Below are 19,707 nucleotides of genomic sequence, written 5' to 3' on the forward strand. Positions count from 1 at the left end.
GTCTTTGAGTTCCATATGTACAAAATCATATCGTCTGCAAATAAGGATAATTTGACTTCTTCCTTTTTTATTAGTCTCTATCTGGCCGTTTTCAATTGTCTTATTGTTGTAGCTAAGACTTCCAGTATTATATTGAACAGGTATGGACATCATTGACTTGTTCCTGGTTTTAGTGGGAATGCTTTGCATTTCTCTCTGTTCAGAATGATGGTGACTGTGGGATTGCCATAAATTGGTTTCATTGTGTTGAGCTGTGTCCCTTACTTAGTCTCTTAGAACATACTCTTTGATCAAAATCTTTCATTTACCCATCTACTCCATCCATATGGAAGTAGTCACTGTTGGCTACTTATATTTTAGAGAAAAGTAATTATATTCATTTATATACTGAATTAGTATGAGTGTACTTTGAGTAATTGCCAAGATTGACTAATGTGTAAGAATTTGATTTAAGTGAAACACAACAATTTAAAAAATAGAGCCAAGATATTTTCAACCTTTTAGGTGATAACCCTTGGAAATATTTGTCAGTGGATGATAAGACTAAGTCTCATTTTGTAACTGATGCATAAGGAACTTAATCGAAAGAGTTCTTTCAGGGAATGATGGAGTTAGTAAGTCTTCCTTCAGAAAGAACTGAGTTATGGCTGTAGATGTAGGTTCAAAACTCAAGTCTTTGTCAAAACTCTATGAAAGGTAATTTGGACTGATTTGTATGATGAAAACTAAGTTGGTGCAATGATTCTTCCTTAACAGCAGTTAATGGGGATAGTTAATGACTCTCCTTACCATTAATGAGGTTATACAGTTGATATTTCCAAAGACCTTGAAAAACACAATCACAAACATATGTTAATTGGTCATACATATTTGGTGATGTGCTATGTTGTGTCATGGTCATGAACTGACTTTATAGAGGATAAGTTATAGTTTCCTAAGCTTTGCTGTTCAGAAAATGTATTATTATTATTATTTGAATGCTTGTTTGAGTTCCTAGGGTAGTAGTAAGTAAATTGTGAATTCCTAACAAAACTTCCAGAGAATGAATTCATTCTGGAAACATGGTTGTAAAATGAGAGAGCAGAGCCCATGTGAGGCATGAGCCATCAATCTGTAGGGTATAAAAGTCTGGAGAGACTGGATGACATTCACACTTCAGAAACATCCCTCTGCTTCTCAACTGAAACCTCACTTCTCAACACCATGTGCTGCAACTACTACGGAAACTCCTGTGGAGGCTGTGGATACAGCTCTGGCTGTGGATATGGCTCAAGATATGGCTATGGCTGTGGATATGGCTCTGGTTATGGCTGTGGCTATGGCTCAGGCTATGGCTGTGGATACGGCTCTGGCTATGGATGTGGATATGGTTCTAGGTATGGCTGTGGATATGGCTCTAGTTGTGGGTCTGTTTCTAGATATGGCTGTGGATATGGCTCTGGCTATGGCTGTGGATACGGCTCTGGCTATGGCTGTGGATATGGCTCTGGGTGTGGTTATGGTTCCAGGTTTGGCTATGGATATGGCTCTGGCTGCTGCAGCTACAGAAAATGCCGTTCTTCATGCTGCTAGTTCCAACCAAAATTCCTCCTTCACTCTGGGAACAAGCAATGTAAGAGCAAGCTGAACTAGAATCGCCATCCATCCCCTGCAAGCCCAAGGAATGACTGAGAACTGTGTGCTGGGCAGCTGAAAACTTCTCACAATACGCAGTTGCTCCTGATATAAACTGAAGAGTCTGGCTCATCACGAAGATGGATTTTATTTTCCTGGGTTTTGGACTATAACTGTCTTTTTGAGCCTGTGATGCAGCTGTCTTCACAAGCACGGAAGAAATGTACAATTAGAATATACAAATGTGGGGGAAATGCCGGTTTCTGAATAAAATAATTTATTTACCATGAAGTCTGGATTCTTCTGTCAGCATTATCTTTAATTATTATATACTTGAACACTAACACTTTTGAAATATGTGAAATAAGAAGTCTTAGAGTGCAAAAAATATGCCAGAACCCAAATCATTGGAAAGGACTAGGATTTTTCTTCCTGCTGTTGCTATATTACTTTTATGTTTATGTTTCAAAGAGGGTGATGAATGTGACCCCCATTTTGCTCATGATCTAGGCATGAAAACAAGGATGGTGGATGGTGAGGGCAATCAAAGCTTACTGAGAACCTTGGTTTACATTTTTGGAAAAGGAACTGCCTCCTTCCTGCTCATCTATATTTGCCTAATACACGCTCCTGTGGCCACTCACAGTTAAAGGTGGCTGAGCAGAGGAGGTGTGTGAGCAGCTACCATGTCAGTCATCCAGCGTGTTCTGAAATCTGATAGATTTGGGGTTCTGGGGAGAAGAACAAAGATCTAAGTGAACAAAAGTTTTAAGTAGTGAACAGGTGACTGATGGGAATTCTGACTGTGCAGGCACACACTTGTGTCACATACAGGGTAGAAGAGTGAGCTGAATAAAACACCCCTTTCCCATTAGATTATTGTTCCCATGGGCTTTTTGTGCCCTTTCAAATGTCACTATTTTTCTTGCAGTTTTGTTTTGATTTCTATTCATTTCCCCATCATCCATTCTCAGCCATTTTCTAATTTATTCTATCACATTTCAACACCTGCCAGCTGGTCCGCAGAGAAATGATCATTCTATAAGTTGCATATACCTACTATGCAAGTATGAAACCTGGAAGCCTCCAAATGTGAAAGGGTTCATTTGTTGACCACTGGAAAATTCTATACTGCAAAACTTTATGTTGTGCAGAAAAATATTAGCAACAAAGAAAAACATTGGCTTCACACTATGTATGCTAGGATTATTTGAATGCAATGAGTTCTTTGTCTAGATATGAATCCTATTTGTATGACATCTTATTTTGTGTATATAAATATTGAAAAATGCAAAATATATTAGTGCTAGTGGGTAAGGGACATCTTAATCTCCTCTGTGCATTTCAGGTGGTGAAAGCATATTGGCTATCTTTGAAAAATCTTTTTTTATCATTAAGCATGCTTTGTCTTGAAAGATTCATCTTTGCTACCATGTGCCCATTTGGGCATAGACATTTGTAAATAGGAGGGGTTTATGATAAAGACAATTACATCTTGTACTTACCTATATTTGTTATTTCTATTTGCTTCATGGTTCTCCATGTGTTGCAGATACAGAAATTTGCCATTCCATAATCATAAAGAGTCATAAAAATCTACCCTCTTTTGCTCTTACCACAGAACTGCTAGAAATGTTCAGAGAGTGAAAGACTTTGAAACATTCAACCCTAAATGGGAGTTCTGTATCCCCTCAAGGCTCATGGACTCATGTAGAAAAGGAGGTAAAAAGTTCATAAAAGCCAGAGGTGATGGATGGCTCCCAGGAAACCATGTTTTCCAGACTCCATAGGACTGATGCACATATGAACCAACAGAGACTGTGGCAGCACACACAAGGCCTGTACTGGTTCAAACCAGATGTGATTCTAGTACTGAGAAAAGGAAGTGGACACAAGATCCCGTTCTTAACCAAGAAGCTATCTGAAATAGATACCCACCAGCAAAGAAAAATTCATTTTCTCCAATGGAGTCTCACTGTATGTGTTATCTACACTTCAGAATAGGGTCAATACGCAGGAGTATTTCACCAACACAAAGTGAACTTATTTTATTTTTGTCTTGCTTTTTTTTTTGAGGGGAGGTGTTGGTATTTTGCTGTATATTTTTGTATCTGTTTTGCTGGAATTTTTTGTGTTTCTTTTCTTTTAAATAATAGAGAGGAAAAGGTTGTGTGGGTAGAAAGGTGGGGATGATTCTTGGAGAAGTTGGAGGAGAGGAAAAGATAAAAATACTTTATGAAAACATGTAAAAAAGCCAAAAAATTCTACATTTTACTCATTTGTTAAAATATTTATGTTTTACATTTGGATCATTAACCGCCAAGAAGCTTCCTTTTTTTTTTTTTTTTTTTTTTTTTCAAATTTTCTTTTTTTTCTACTCATTTAGATGCTGAACTCACAGCATCTTGCTCTCTCCGAGTGCTGGATAAGCGTGTGCCAACGCCCGGCCAAGAAGCTTCCTTTTTATATTTAATTTCAGTTTCATATATATCTATGTTGAGAAGGTTTTCTCTGCATAATCTGCTAGGCAGTAAATCATTTCAATTGATTGGCCATCCCTTTTTTAGGTGATGACTCTGTGTTACTAGTGTGTTTTCACATTTATCTCGAACTGCATATTAAGCTCTCTTCATTTTATGCATATTATTCATATTATGAATAATTTGCATATTTATGCATATTAAATCTTAGTTTTTATGTATGATGTGGAATTAATTACCACTAAAAAGAATTACATCAACTGTTAGAATTTAATGCAAAATACTCTTCACACTATGAGAAGTTTTTGAAATGTTTAGAGGGGTATAAAAACAGAAGAGCTTCTCTTCATGTCTTGTCATGAAGTGATTCAATTTTTGGGATCTCTACTTGTTGTAAGGTTGAGTAACTTTTCACACTTAAAATGCAAGCTTAGTTAATTAATCCTTTCCAATCACTTCTAGATTCTGTAAGGGAAGAATAAATGAAAAAAAAAAACACATTCGAAAGAATAGAGTAAGGACTATGTGTTCAACAAGCCAAGGAAAAATGATGTCCAGTTATTTGTGGATTTATGAGGAATAATATTACATTTGTGATGAACTTTGAAATAATCTACCTCCATCATTTATAGGTTTTCATTAATAATTAAATAATCTAAGTAATAGCAGTAGTATGTCCATAGCTATAGCTTCAATCAAAATGATTAGAATTATCTAATCACTAACACTCAATGCTTAACTGAGTAATAAGACATCACCCACCTCTTTGCTACCCAACAGAAACTCACTTTACAATTAACAACATAATCTATTAAAAGTGAATTTGTGTAAGTGGCAAACAATAGCAAGTGAGAAGAGATTATCATGAGAAATAGACAGAAATATAAAACAGAATGAAGAATGTTACATATTATGATATGGGAATTCGTTAATAGAAATATATTATAATTCCATTAGTATATCCCAAAATCAGAGCGGGCAAGATATATTAATCAGGCACAGTAGGATATATGCAGAAGACAGTGTTTGTAGTGACCCTTTCCATTCTCTGGAGCCTATAATATTTTTCACCCTCTTTTGTGATTATGCTTCCTGGGCATTTAAGAGGAGTGATACAGATGTCTCATTTAGGGCTCATCATTCAACTGTCACTTTTCCTTATCAAATATTTAAAGGTCTAAAGTAAAACCATTTATAACATTTCCAGAGAATTGAAGAGTAGGGGACTCTGCCATATTTGTTATTTGTTTAATGAGTCCAGTGGTTTTATTATTGTTGTTTTTTGTTTTTATAACCAAAGGAAGATAGAGTATGGTAAGCAAACAAGGTAAGAGGCTAGCATTTTTGATGCACACAGATGTGGAAATCTTCTACAGTTAGCAAACCAAAACCCATAAGGCATCATGAGAGTCATTTCCCATGAACAAGTGGAATTTGTCCTGTTATGGAAGGATGGTTTGCTACACTTGAATAAACAACAGGACACACCACGTTAACACAATGAAAGGCAAAACTCATGTAATAATAGTACCAGATTTAGAAAAGACAATTAGAAATACTTGTCACAGTCTACAATAAAAAACTCTCAACTATTTTGATCTGTAATCAGTTTACCTGAACACATTAAAGTGTACATACCGGGTCTGATGCTAACATTATATTCAACAGGGAAAATCTAAAGCCTTTCCTAAAGGATGCCCATTCTTGCCATGCCTGTTCAGGAATGTAACAGGTGACTGAGTTGTATGGCCTGAGAAAAGAAAAGTAAGACATCAGAACAGAAGGAAGGGTGCTGTATTATTCATTACCTCCCACCTCCGTGTGTATAACATGTGCACATATGTTTGCTACGTGTAGAAAGGAGAGGACAGCTTTTAGTGACATTCCATTCCCTCTTTGGGGGATAGGGTCATCTCAATGGCCTGGGGTTAGGCTTGTGAGCTTCAGGGGTCTCCCCCTCTCCAGTTCCCCCTTACTGGGTTAGGCCTTTGTACCACCATGGCTTTTGTTTTTGCTTTTGTTTTATGGGTAGCCTCCTAGCCATATACATGGAACCAGATGACAATGTCATCTATCCTCTCTTCCTTCATCATAGGCTGTCACTTATGAAGCCTTTTATGATCCCATGCCTGTTTCCAAAACGCACTGATGATTGTCACTATGTTTCCGGCAGGTTAGTCCCACTTTTCTAATGACTACACAGCAAGGCGTGTTTGTTTGTGTATTTGTTCATCATCCTTATGGAGACATCACTCATATAAAGTGTGTGAATGTAATGCATATAAATTCCTGACTTTAGAGCTATGCTTGCACATGCAAATCTGTCATGTGTAATTAATCAAACATATTAATCCCTGTCAAATTTCCTTATTCTGCTTTTTTTTTTTAAAAAAAAAATCATGACAGGAATATTTAACATGATAGCTGCTTCTCATGGATTTCAAAGTGCCAAGTACCCCATTGTGGACTATAGCACAGATTTCAGTCCATTTGTTAAATGGGAATGATGCCTTTTATAAAGTTTCATCCAGTAAGCATTTGCTAGACTTTCTTAGATGACCATATTCATAATATATTTAAATTCTTATCTTTCATGGAATAATGATTTTGTGTTGAATTGTCTGTTACTGTCTCATATGTGGCTTACGACTACTGACTAGACTTAGAATTATTTGAAGATTTTTATACTGAGGTGTGATTGTGTGCATATGACAGCCGAGCCAGGGGTAGTACACATTTACAGTGAGCAGAAGAGTGAAAGAGGGTCAAGGTGAAGATCCTCCAGCGACGGCCAACACGGGAATGCTCAAGATCGCTAAGAATGGGAGAGAAGTAATTTATGGAAACCCATCACTATAGAAATAGTGGGAGAAAAAGGTAATTAAGCACATAGTTTTTAGATAAGAGTAGAGATCTCCTATAAGTTATGGCCATTTATGGAGACGAGATCATATGCATACTTAACAAACATGCTTCTGCCCCCTTGGCCAAAACCACCTTTTATAGATGCCTTGAAGCACACAGCATGGTTATTTGCTATAATAACCATTCCAGGCAACAAGACACTAAGTCACTCTGCTTCTAGTTATATTTCCATACCATTTGATTGAGATGTCATTTACATATGCTCTCCACTCATCCAGAATAATTCTTATATATTAATCACACTGTATAAGGAAGCATGGAAACACTGACCAAATCTAAGTGTAGATTGAGTAATCTCACAAAAATTGACCTGCTTAAATTTTTTTCCACTCAATTTGTCTAAAAACTGAACAAGTAACTTACTGAACCAAAACATTTTCAACTCTTCACATGGAAACTTTTGGATCCATTCACCTTTAAACTGCATGAGATAAATATACTCAGAAGCTAATACATAGGAATTTAATAACATGTTTTGAAAGAGAAAGAAAGAGAAGTACATAACCCACCTACAGAAGGACAGACAGATGAGACTTCCATAAGAGGGAAGGAGGAAGCTTAAAAAGTGGTTGTAGCAAGTTAAAATATACTTCTTTGTCTAGAATCCATGAAAAGGAATTTAGAGATTTGTTGATGGGGAGGATGAATCATGAGGAAAGGAGAACAAGTCACAGAGTGAAGCTCCAGCTCTTACTGTTGGTGATGCTCTTAACTCTAAGTATACAGCATGTGAAAACGAGGACTTCAATAATATAGTGAAAAACACATCTTCACAGGTTCCACATAGGCTGGTGATGTTTTCTGTTATGTCATGGTCATAAAATGACTTTATGGAGAATAAATTATGATGCATAAGTTTGAGTGTTCAGAAAATATATCTATTTCTTTAAATGTTTGTGTGAGTTCCTGAGAAGTAAATTGTGAATTCCTAACATGACTGTTCAGGGGATGAGTTAACTTCTGGAACATGGCTGTAAAAAGAGAGAAGAACCCATGTGATGGCATGAGCCATCCAGTCCTGTAAGTATATAAAGGTCTGAAGAGACTGGATGGTAGCTTCACTTCAGAAATATCTGACCTCTCAACTGAAACTTAAATCTCTCAACACCATGTGTTGCAACTATTACAGAAACTCCTGTGGAGGCTGTGGCTACAGCTCTGGCTGTGGCTCTGGCTATGGCTGTGGATATGGCTCAGGCTATGGCTGTGGATATGGCTCAGGCTATGGCTGTGGATATGGCTCAGGCTATGGCTGTGGATATGGCTCTGGCTATGGCTGTGGATATGGCTCTGGCTATGGCTGTGGATATGGCTCTGGCTATGGCTGTGGATATGGCTCTGGCTGTGGATATGGCTCCAGGTACAGCTGTGGATATGGCTCTGGCTGTGGATATGGCTCCAGGTACGGCTGTGGATATGGCTCTGGCTGTGGATATGGTTCCAGGTATGGCTGTGGATATGGTTCCAGGTATGGCTGTGGATTCAGCTCTGGCTGCTGTAGCTACAGACCTCTTTGCTACAGAAAATGCCACTCTTCTTGCTGCTAGTCTCCAGGGCAATTCTTCCTTCAGCTTGGGAACAAGCACTGCAAGAGAAAGTCCAACTGGAACCTCCATCTATTTACTGTGAGTTCAAGGAATGACTGACAGCTGTGTGCTGATACCTGGAAACATCTCACAGTATCAGTTTGCTCCTGGTATAGCCTGAATACTTTCAGCACATCATGAAAGATGGATTTGATTTTACTTGGTTTTGAAGTGTAAACCCTCACAATCATCTCTTGGAGCCTGTGCTGCAGCTGTCTTCAGAGGCACAGAAGAAATGTCCAGTTGGAATATATGAATGTGAAAAAAAATGCCAGTTTCTGAATAAAATAAACGATTCACTAAGAAGTATAGACTCCTTTATGTAATTGTGATCATTAATTAATAGAGTATTGAAATTAAATAACTGAAATATAATGTTCTTTGAATTACGTGAGATAAATCTTGTATGGTTGGCAGGTGACTTTATTAATAAAGTGTCCCCATATGTTCCCAAGTCATCCACACTATCCTTACCTAAGTAGCCCAAGAGTTCCCCACCTCAACTTTCCTTCCCTTAGGGCATTGGTTGTATGATAATCTCTTCTAATTTCCAGGTGGTTCTAGGCACCCTCAGTTAAACACACAACTCTAAAGAGTTGAGCAAGTATGTGTCAGTAGGATGTAGAGTCCTTTGGATATATGCCCAGGAGTGGTATAGCTGTGTCATAATGCAATTTACTTCTGAAAACCTCCACACCCACAACAATCTCTCTAGAGACTATACTGGCTTACTCTCCTGCCACAGTGAACAAGGTTTCCTCTTTCTCCACATTCACTCCAATTATTGTTGTCAGTTGATTTTTTTTATGATGAACAGTGTAACAGGAATCTTAAATGGTCTTATTAATAGAAAATCTGAAGCCAGATATTGGGGTGAAAGCTGAAAGATCAGAGAAGCAGAACAGCCAGCCACTAGCTTAACTCTACAAAGTTCTCAGCCTCAAGAGAGTAAATTCCTGTTTCCTCATGCCATATATACATTTCTCTTCCCAGACATCTTCCTGGCATTAAAGGAGTGTGTGCTCCCCAGTACTGGGATTAAAGGTGTGTGCCACCACTGCTCTTTTTCCAATGTGGTCTTGAACTCGCAGAGATCCAGACAGATCTCTGCTTCCCGAGTGATAGGATTAAAGGTGTATGCCACCACTGCCTGACCTCTATGTTTAATCTAGTGGCTGGCTCTGTCTTCTGGTCCTCAAGGCAAACTTTACTAGGGTACACAGTATATCACCACAGGTCAGTCATTAAGACTGAGATGAGAGGCAATCTCAAAGTAGTTTTAGTTTGATTTCCCTGATGACCAATGATTTTTACACTTAAAAAATGTTTATTTGGCACTTGTATTTATTTGTTGTGAAATTTATGGTCATATTAAAAGCCTATTCTTTTGGATTGAATTTCTTTATTTTTCTTGATATGTTGGTCTTTGAGTTCTTTGTACATTCTGGATATTAATCCTCTTTTGGATGTATAGTTTGCCATGACTTTTCTCCCATTCTACAGGCTTTCTCTTCATTCTAATGACTGCATCCTTTTATAAACAAAAGCTTTTTGATTCCATAAAAGTAGAAAAATATCTTTAAAAATCATATGGGATGATCAAGACAGCCAAAATGATCTGAATAAAAAAGAATATGGCATTATCATACCTGATCTCAAGTTATACTTGAACAAAAAACAAACAAACAAAAAAACCAACCCCTCAACCATGGTACTGGCACAAAAACAGAAATGTAGATCAATGAGGCAAAACAGAAGACCTAGGTCTACGTGTGTGCTGTTACAGCCACCTGGATTTTTACAAACACTTCAAAATTATACAATGGAGAGAAGACAGCATCTTTAACAAATAGTTCCGGGAAAACTAGACAGTGGCTTAAAGAAGAATGAATCTAGAACCGTAGCTCTCATCCCGCACAAAAACCAGCTCCAAGCGGATCAAAGACATCAGTGGAAAGCGTGAAGCTCCACCGCTGTGAGGAGGGCAGGGAGGAGTGCACTACCGCACACAGGCACCCGTAACAACTTCGTAAATAGGACTCTGGTTGCTCAGAAATTAAGGCCGACAATTGACCGCGCTGACCTTCCGGAAGCCAGACACCTTCTATAACCTGCTCAGTCTCCACTTTGAGGGGCTCGCCTGTGGGTCCGGGCTTCTCACCGCCTCACTCCTCCACTCTTGGTTGATAGCACCCTCAGTGGCAGTCCTGCGCTTGCTCCCCCTGGACTGAAGAACGAGAATATTTTGTGGTTTCTAAGAGCTATAATTAATGTAACAAAGCTGCCTGTATGTAATGTATATAATTTGTCAATTTGAATACATCCTTGTACCTCTGAAATCATGCTTATAAACTCAGCCATAAACACGTCCATCACCTTTCAAGACTTCTTCATGTTCTGTTTTGCATTTTTCCCCTTAGGTGAAGAAGAAGTTCAGATGGTAACTACATTTTCTTGCTAAGGGCACAATGCCCTTACTCTTTGGCACAGTACAGCAGTTTCTAAATTAGTCAGGCGAGTATCGTTCTTGTCTAGTTTTCCTTCTTTGAGGATTCCTCCAAACCTAGAGATTCTGATAAATTTTAGTTTCTTTTTTGCTACAGATGGATAATTTCATATTGAATTTGTTTGATTAAACTGCTGTGCTGTTTGTGTCTCCAGATTGGACCCAGAGGGGTGGGATATTTCAGACTTAGGAGACAGATACATTACTGTTTATATCAAGGCCAAGTCCAGGGTAACGTAGCAGATTTACTGGTGTGTAATTTGAGATATGCAAATGGAGGGCAGTACACCAACAAGAAACTCAAAATTCCAGGCAGCTGCCAGTGAGTGACTGGTCTTGGGGAGACCTCTCCTTATGGAATCACTCCTACAAGTTTATACCAACTTGGAAGTCTTGGCAATTTATAAGTAACACAGAAAGATTGACTGCCATTAATATTGTGATTGTAAAGTAGCCAATGAAAAGCTGAGTAAGTAAATATCAAAATGCTGTTAGGGACTGAACACTGGATTGATTTGTTTTACAAGAATATTGTTGAGTATATTTCATGTCTGGGCTATAAAATGAGGTTGAAGTCAGCCTTGAGCTCTATAGTGAGCCCCTGAATCAAAACAAACTATAAACCAAAAATTTGTTGACTGAAGGCATCTACAACACTCCAAATTGAAACTTAGGAGAATTTCTTTTTGTGTTTAAATAGTAAATCTCTGTACAAAATGGATATATTTCTTTTATTAGTCTAACATTTCTTTTTCCTTTTTTTTTTTTTTACCCCAATATGAAAGTGATGCTGATAATCTCTCTGGAAATCTTTCCTTTAGAGAAAAGGGTAAGATTTTTGGGAGTGGAGGTGATGTGCTGAACTTTTCAATTCTTGATCAGTAAAACATAAATAGTATTTTAGAAAGGTTATGATAGATATATGATAGTTTTACTAAAGGGAACAATAACGAAGATGACTATATTTAAGAAGAAGGAAAAATACTAATAGTAGTAAGTCAAGCATCTTTGTAATAGAAATTTTCTATGACCCTGAGAGAGGCGAAAAATTAACACACATGCATTCAGAGGCCAAACATTGTCATGTTCATAAACAGTTGCTTAGTTTAGTTATTCTCATTGCCCAATCTTTTCCTGCCTCTTACTTATAGTTATACTGTAACTTGTATGTACTCACCTGTCTCGGCCATTTCAAACCTTAACAGACTTGATCACACTATTTCAAGTAAATGATACTATTTAATGCATTTTTTCAAACCCTCTTTCACTTAGTATTACTTGTGTTCAAAGTTCCATCGTGGCTATCAATTCTACAGGTAGGTCCTATATTGAAGCTGCAGCATGCTGGTCCATGAGGCATTAACTATGAGTTTGCTCTTTCTTACTGCAGATATGGTCATACCTGCCATGGGTTTCTTTCTACCACAATATTGCTGCAGTGAATACATGTTCCCTGGGGGTATCTGTGACACTCAACCCAACATATGACTTGAGGCAGAATGTGATTATTCAACTTTACTGCACATTCCAGCCCATGCTTTGACACTGCATTTTCTCACTTCTACATATATGCATATAAACATCTCTTATTGCTTCCTTGAGAACCGAAAGGCATAATATAATCTTTTAATTTATATATCTGTGTTTAGTAATGACTTTGAACATTAAACATTCTTTTTCCAGCAACATTAATCTTTCTTAGTCTCTTCCATATTTCTCCAGGGAAGTTCTGTATTTTAAAAATTGATTTACAGAAATTCTGTGTAATCCCCTTATTATTTTCAGATATTGCAAATATTTTCATCCAGACAATCATTTGCTTGCCTATATCTATAATGTAGTTTACACAACTGGAGAAAAGTAACCACATGACTTATGTGACTTGGTAATTTTGTTTAGAAAGGTGACCCTCACTCTTTATGAAGGGGATTCTACACATTTTGGTAATACATACAGACACACTTTGTGTGTGTGTGTGTGTGTGTGTGTGTGTGTGTGTGTGTGTGTGTGTGTATGTGCGCGCCACATGTTGTGCAGATATAATGGAGGCTATAATAGCATCTGATCCCCTGGAGTTGGACTTACATGAAGTTCCAAGTTGCCTGATAAAGGTGCTGGGGAATGAACTTGGATCCTTGAGAAGAGCAGGAAGTGCTCTTAGCTACTGAGTCCTCACTACAGCCTTGACATTCTGTTTTCTTTCAGTAACATTATAGTTTCCACATTTGCATCACTCATACTGCCTAGAACTTCCCTTTATACATTTTGTTATAATTTCATTTTTCCACTATATTGATCAATTTTCTTCAATGCACAAAATAGTTCATCCTGACATTGGCTGGTGGTATTGCCTATTATTTAACATAAGCCCAAACTACTCTCTGAATTACTTATTAAACTCTCTTTACATTTACTTTTTTTTTATTTTTATTTTTCGAGACAGAGTTTCTCTGTGTAGCTTTGCGCCTTTCCTGGAACTCACTTGGTAGCCCAGGCTGGCTTCGAACTCACAGAGATCCACCTGGCTCTGCCTCCCAAGTGCTGGGATTATACATTTACTTTTGTTTACATTTTTCAAAGGCTTTAAAAAAAAGATAAAGTTCTGGTGAAGAACTTTTGAAGCCTAGACCAGGAAGCCAATAAAGTCATTCTCAGTCTTACTGTAGGTATGAGAAGCATGCTACTTTCTCAGAAAACTTGGTTGTATGTAATCTGCAGACAGAATCAGGACTTTGGGGATACATGAGGAGGAAAGCCTTAGAGGTGCAGAAAAAAGAGATCAGATCATGAAAGGGGTGTGATCAGGGAGAATGGACTCTACTTCAGTTATTTGAAGAGATCTTGGGTATTAGTTGGAGGTCCTAGGAGATTATGAGGTGTGACATGGTGATAACAGTTCCATTGCGGTTGGAAACTTGCATCTCATGCTAGAGATGAGGCACCAATGGTGGGGTGATGATTTAATGTACTTTGTAAGAATGATGCTTCAATTGTTTACTAATACTCCCCAAACTCAGGTTTCTCACATATAAAATGTGAATTAGATGATCTCCCAGTGTTTTTGTAAGGCTTCACTTCCAAAACTCAGGCTTCTCACTTGTAAAATGTGAATTAGATGATCTCCCAGTGTTCCTGTAAGACTCACATTAATACTATTTTAAAAAGCAATTTACTTTTTATTGTAAGAGCTATTTTAAGAGCCTGTCATATGAATTTCTTCAAAGGAGTCTTCACAGGAAAACAGTAATTCAAACTTTAAGAGACTAATTGATGTATTTTCTCATAGGGCCCTCTAAAACACAGTCCTTAGTATGAATAATAGATGATTTATAATTTATGTTTTTATTCACCTTAATCTCCAGATTCATGGTTTTGAAATTTTAGTATCTTCAGTGTAGACACAATTTCAAGATACAGTCTCTTTCCTATGATGCCAGTCCCTTTGGTATCCTTACAATTTTAAATCAGGGCCTCAATAACCTTTCATATTTAAAGAAAAATATGTGTTATAGGCAGAAGGTATGTGCCTCTTGAGGTTGCAGAACTGGATATGTCCTGATGCCAAGTGTGATGTATTGACATTGTATTCCAGCAGTAATTTGCTATACAAAGCTGTAATCACATTGCAGCTAGCAAACATTAGGATAATTAGGAGGAATTGAGCAAATACATGAGGGACATATTATCCACCAAACACATTTTTAGGTAACGTTCAATTAGTTCAAGTATATTTCTAAATGAAAGACCCTGGACTCAGATTTAGCTCTCTGATAACTGAGGTTTTCCAACATTATAAAGATTCCTCAATGATGTTGGGTCTGGATAATTTAATCTACATTTTAAGACACACAGAGCAGTGTCCAACAATAACTTGGTTAGTTATCTGCTGTAGATGGAGGCATGGGCTCAACAAGGAGAGCTTGAGAGACATATGAGTGACTTTCTTTTTGCAGGTGATGTAACTGAAGAAGCCAGAAAGATGCCATAGCAACAAACTGCTGTGCAAATCTCTGTGATATTTAGCTTTAATGTTTGAATTAAAGTTTCTAAAAAGACACTGAATCCTGAAAATAGAAAAGATATTTCAGGAAAATTTATTTTTAAAAGTTTGAGGCATGAAAAATAAAATAAATTCTCATTAAGAAATTATTGTAACCAAGAGAAAGAAGGATTCAAAAATAGGAAAGTATTCCTTACATATTAATTTTCTAGTTTTAGAAAATGCTGAAGAGTAAGGACTTAAAAATAATGTAGTTTACTTTGGTAATCAGATTAGTGAATACCCTGTCATCATAGAGCCTTCAACCAGTAACTGATGGAAACACATGCAGAGAACCACAGCCAAGAACTAGGCTGAGCTCCTGGAGTCCAGTTGAAGAGAGGGAAGAGGGATTCTATGAGCAAGAGACATCAAGATCATGATGAGAAAACATACAGAGACAACCAAACCAAACTAGTGGGAACTCATGAACAGTTGACCAATAGCTGTGGAGTCTCCATGGGACTGGAATAGGCCCTCTGCATAGGCAAGACAATTATAAAGCTTGATCTGCTTGAGGGCCCCCTGGCAGTGGGATCAGGATCATCCCTAGGGCATAAATGAGTTTTTTGGACCCCACTACCTATGGTGGGACACCTTACACAGCCTTGGTCCAGGGGGAGGGGCTTGGACCTGCCTCAACTGAGTTTATCAGGCTCTGATGATGCCCTGTGGGATGCCTTGCCTTGAAGGAGATAGAAATGGGGGAAAGGCTGGGGGTGGAGGTGGGAGGATGGAGGAGGGAGGAGAGGGGATCTGTGGTTGGCATGTAAAGTGAATAGAAAATTTCTTAATAAAAAGAAAAATAATTTAGAAACTGCTTGTTGTGTATGGGATCATTTCAAAAGAAGAGAATCAGCAGCAGTAATTATAAAGCTAAATTTCCAATTTGTATCCCTTTGATCTCCTTTTGTTGTCTTATTGTTTTAGCTAGGACTTTGAGTACTATATTGAATTGATATGGGGAGAGTGGCTGGGCTTAGTAAACTATACTTTTTTTCTCTGCACATGGGAAGCAGAGGCAGACAGAAAGACAGATAGATCTTTGTGAATTTGAGGCTGGTACAGTCTACATGGAGAGTTCCAGATCAGCCAGGGCTACACAGTGAGACTTTGTCTCAAAAAGAAGAAAAAGAAGAAGGAGAAGGAGAAGGAGAAGAAGGAGGAGAAGGAGAAGGAGGAGAAGGAGAAATGAAATGGTATTTAAATCAATAGTAATTACATTGATTGACATGTTAATAGATCTTATGACACTTTGAGATGAAGTTTCTGCTGGGCAAATGCAAAGATTCTCTTAGATCCATATTGAATAATCAACTGAACTCAGGCTCTCTTGATCAAAGTGAAAATCTTCCTGCCAACCCTATCTATTTTTTAGTTGTTGATGTGTCCTGACATTTCTCAAAAATCTCAATGAGTATAAGTGGCACAGAAGATTCTGACATTGGATGCAGTTGAATTCACTGATCAACAAGTAGGATAATATATTTTTTCCAATAGCTGAGAAGCCCCCAACTGGATCAGGCCCTCTGGATAAGTGAGACAGTTGATTAGCTTGATCTATTTGGGAGGCATCCAGGCAGTGGGACCAGGACCTGTCCTCAGTGCATAAGCTGGCTGTTTGGAACCTGGGGCTTATACAGGGACACTTGGGTCAGCCTGGGAGGAGGGGACTGGACCTGCCTGGACTGAATCTACCAAGTTGAACTCAATCTTCAGGGGAGTCTTTGCCCTGGAGGAGATGGGAATGGGGGGAGGGCAGGAGAGGGGAGAACATGGGAATCTGTGTCTGATATGTAAAATTAAATTAAATTATAAAATAAAATTAAAAAATGAACACAGTGGAAAAAACTATTTAAATACAATGTAATAAAGCAATTTACACCTATACAAAAACAAAACACTTTAGGCAAAAAATAAAATATTTTCAGTTAAACTAGGAAGCCGATAGGTTTTGGCAATTGTCCTCATCACCATAATAAAGTTTATATAGAGAAGAAAATAAATATGGTGTAACACTGGGGAAAACAAGTATTTTGGTGATTATATCCTTCTGAAAAAAAAAAACTCTAGATACACAAGTAAACAGGTACAAAAATTAAGGTATATATACACTAAAAAATACATTAGAAAAATTTTCTGCTTATACAGATTTAGAACTAGAGACAGTAATCTTTATTATATCATGTAACTAAATTGTCAGTAAAGACTTAGTAGGAAAGCTGCAAAGATCTAGTAAAAAAACTACAAATTATCTTAACAAAAAATCTGAAGATACACTCCCATTTTGTCTTGAATGGGAAGATCAGGCATCAAATGCAATCCCCCAGGTTAGAGATGATTTAAAATATCTACTGGTTTCTTTACACAAATAAAGATCCTAAATGTACATAAATACAACCCCAGGACCTGTGAAGGCTAAGAATGTAGTATTGATTTCAGAATGGAAAAATGGAAAAATGGAGTTTGATCAAGAATTTAGAATCATAGGCAAGTATACTTGAGTTATCACCATATAATACAAACTTTGAAGTGGGATGAGATAGAAAGCTGGTTATTTAATAATGCTGCTAACTCATCAGAAAGCAAGAACTGTGGATACATTATTGTATTTGCGAAGACATTGAATAAAAATAAAAAATTCAAACACAAAAAGCAAAAGAAAAAAAAAAGAACCAAACAACAGCAAGAAAAAATGTGTAAAGATAAAAAGAGAACATGCATATATACATATACCCCCATTATGGATCATCCCTTCACATCCATGGAAGATTGTTCTAGACCCCCCCTCAAATTTCAAGAATGCTCAAGTCTGCTATAGAAAATGATATAGTATTTGAATACAACACGAACACAACCTCTACATTCTTTAAATATCTCTTGATTGTGTGTATTTATCAACATAATGTAAATTCTGTGTAACAGCTAATCTATATCTATCTATATCTATATATCTCTCTCTCTATATATAAAATCTTTGGGGAATAATAATAAGCATAAGCTTTTGTGAATTTTCAGTACAAAGACTTTTTTTTCTGAATATTTTCTATCCATATTTGGTCCAATTCACAATGTGGAATCTTTGATTACATAAGGCTGACTCTATAGTCACCAAAGATATTTACCAAAAATTAAACTCTAGAAACTATAAGTGAAAAGATACATGCATGAAAGTAAGTTAGCAAAAGAGTTTTTAAATCTTAGTAAACAGAAACTATAGAACCTCAATGAAAAAGGAAATAGAAGATTAGTAGAAATCTCATCTAAGTTAATATAAATATCCAAACTGTTAAAAAATATGCAAATTCACTCATGGTTAGGGAAATTCAAGATAAAAAATACCACAATACTATCTTATCAGAAAGTCAATACAGTGTTTGTAATTCTTGTTGACAGAATCTTGGGAAAAAATCATTCAGTCCCTAGTAAAGTTGTACCTTGGGGTCCTGGGAAGTCCATGAAGATGGTACCTTCTTTCCTAGATCCTACAGGCCTGGTTGCTCTGACTATAAAAACATCCAGAGACCAAAGCTGCCATTTACCCCCTCTTAGATGGTAACTTCTGACACATTCCATGCACTTGACATCATCTGTGCATTGCATACAAACCCTGTCCTCAATCCAAGCTGGAGAACTATATTAATTAGCTTTTCTTGTCCCTGTCACCAAAATACCTGAAACACACACCTTAAAGGATTCAGGGTTTGCTTGGGTTCAGAGTTTCAGAGGTTTCAGCACATTGTTACTTGATTGGGCAGAACATCATGGTGGTGGGAAAGTGTGGCCAGAGAAGGGACTTTACCTCATTACAGGTAAGGAGAGACAGGTTGTCAGCCTGGAAAAGATGCCGCCGAGGTCTGACCCTAGTCTCCTCCTAAGTCTCACCTCATAAACTATGGACATCTTTTCAAAATAGTACTACTACTTGGGGACCAAATGTTCAACACTTGTACCACTGTGGGGCATTTTATATTCCAACCATAATAAAAGTCTCTTACAAATGTTCAATATTAAATATTCATGAATAAAGATATTTCAAGGCTGGAAGAAGGACATTTCTTCTAACATGACTGAGGATCTGGGGTTGATCTAGATACCAGAAAATGATTTCCAAATTTAGACTCAATATTTACGTTTTTGACAATATGCATTCTGAGCCAACATTCATATTTACCAATTCTGTTATGTTATTGTGATCATAAATGTATTCATTACACAGAGATGAGGTTCTAATAATCTGTTTTGTGACAGTAAGTCAATTTTTAGTATTGACTCTAATTTCAGGTTATCTTTGGAAACAAAGTAATAGTAGTACCTTTTAGTTTTAAGAGAGCTTATGCTTTAGTTTCAAGCATTCTGACTTTTCCATTTAATTCATGGTTCTCTAAAGTGGACATGCATGAACTTGTGCCCTGCAAAGGTATAAGTTCTGTGAAGGTGGAAACAATGGCTTATTTTCCAGTCTCTGGAAACGTATCCTTTTACTGGAATGTTGTGACCCATGGAATGCGAGTCTACTGGACTCCCTACAACACATGCATCTCTTCTGTCTTAAAT

General features: G+C 37.3%; 1 protein-coding gene across 1 annotated transcript; it reads left to right on the forward strand.

Moving 5' to 3' along the window:
* The first annotated feature begins 1,165 nt into the window (after nt 1–1,165).
* LOC114698404 (keratin-associated protein 21-1) lies at nt 1,166–8,874 on the forward strand. The gene is made up of 2 exons (XM_037210005.1): nt 1,166–1,399; nt 8,217–8,874. Exons 1-2 carry the CDS (start codon nt 1,204–1,206, stop codon nt 8,564–8,566), a joined length of 546 nt encoding a protein of 181 aa, XP_037065900.1. The 5' UTR covers nt 1,166–1,203; the 3' UTR covers nt 8,567–8,874.
* The last annotated feature ends 10,833 nt before the right edge of the window (nt 8,875–19,707 follow it).

The sequence above is a fragment of the Peromyscus leucopus genome, chromosome 12 (genome assembly GCF_004664715.2).
Source record: "Peromyscus leucopus breed LL Stock chromosome 12, UCI_PerLeu_2.1, whole genome shotgun sequence".
Classification (NCBI taxonomy): domain Eukaryota; kingdom Metazoa; phylum Chordata; class Mammalia; order Rodentia; family Cricetidae; genus Peromyscus; species Peromyscus leucopus.

Coding starts and splice junctions, on each gene's coding strand:
- LOC114698404 (XM_037210005.1), top strand. CDS start 1,204: ATGTGCTGCAACTACTACGGAAACTCCTGTGGAGGCTGTGGATACAGC. Junction 1,400..8,216: donor TGGCTGTGGATATGGCTCTA/GTTGTGGGTCTG, acceptor GATATGGCTCAG/GCTATGGCTGTGGATATGGC.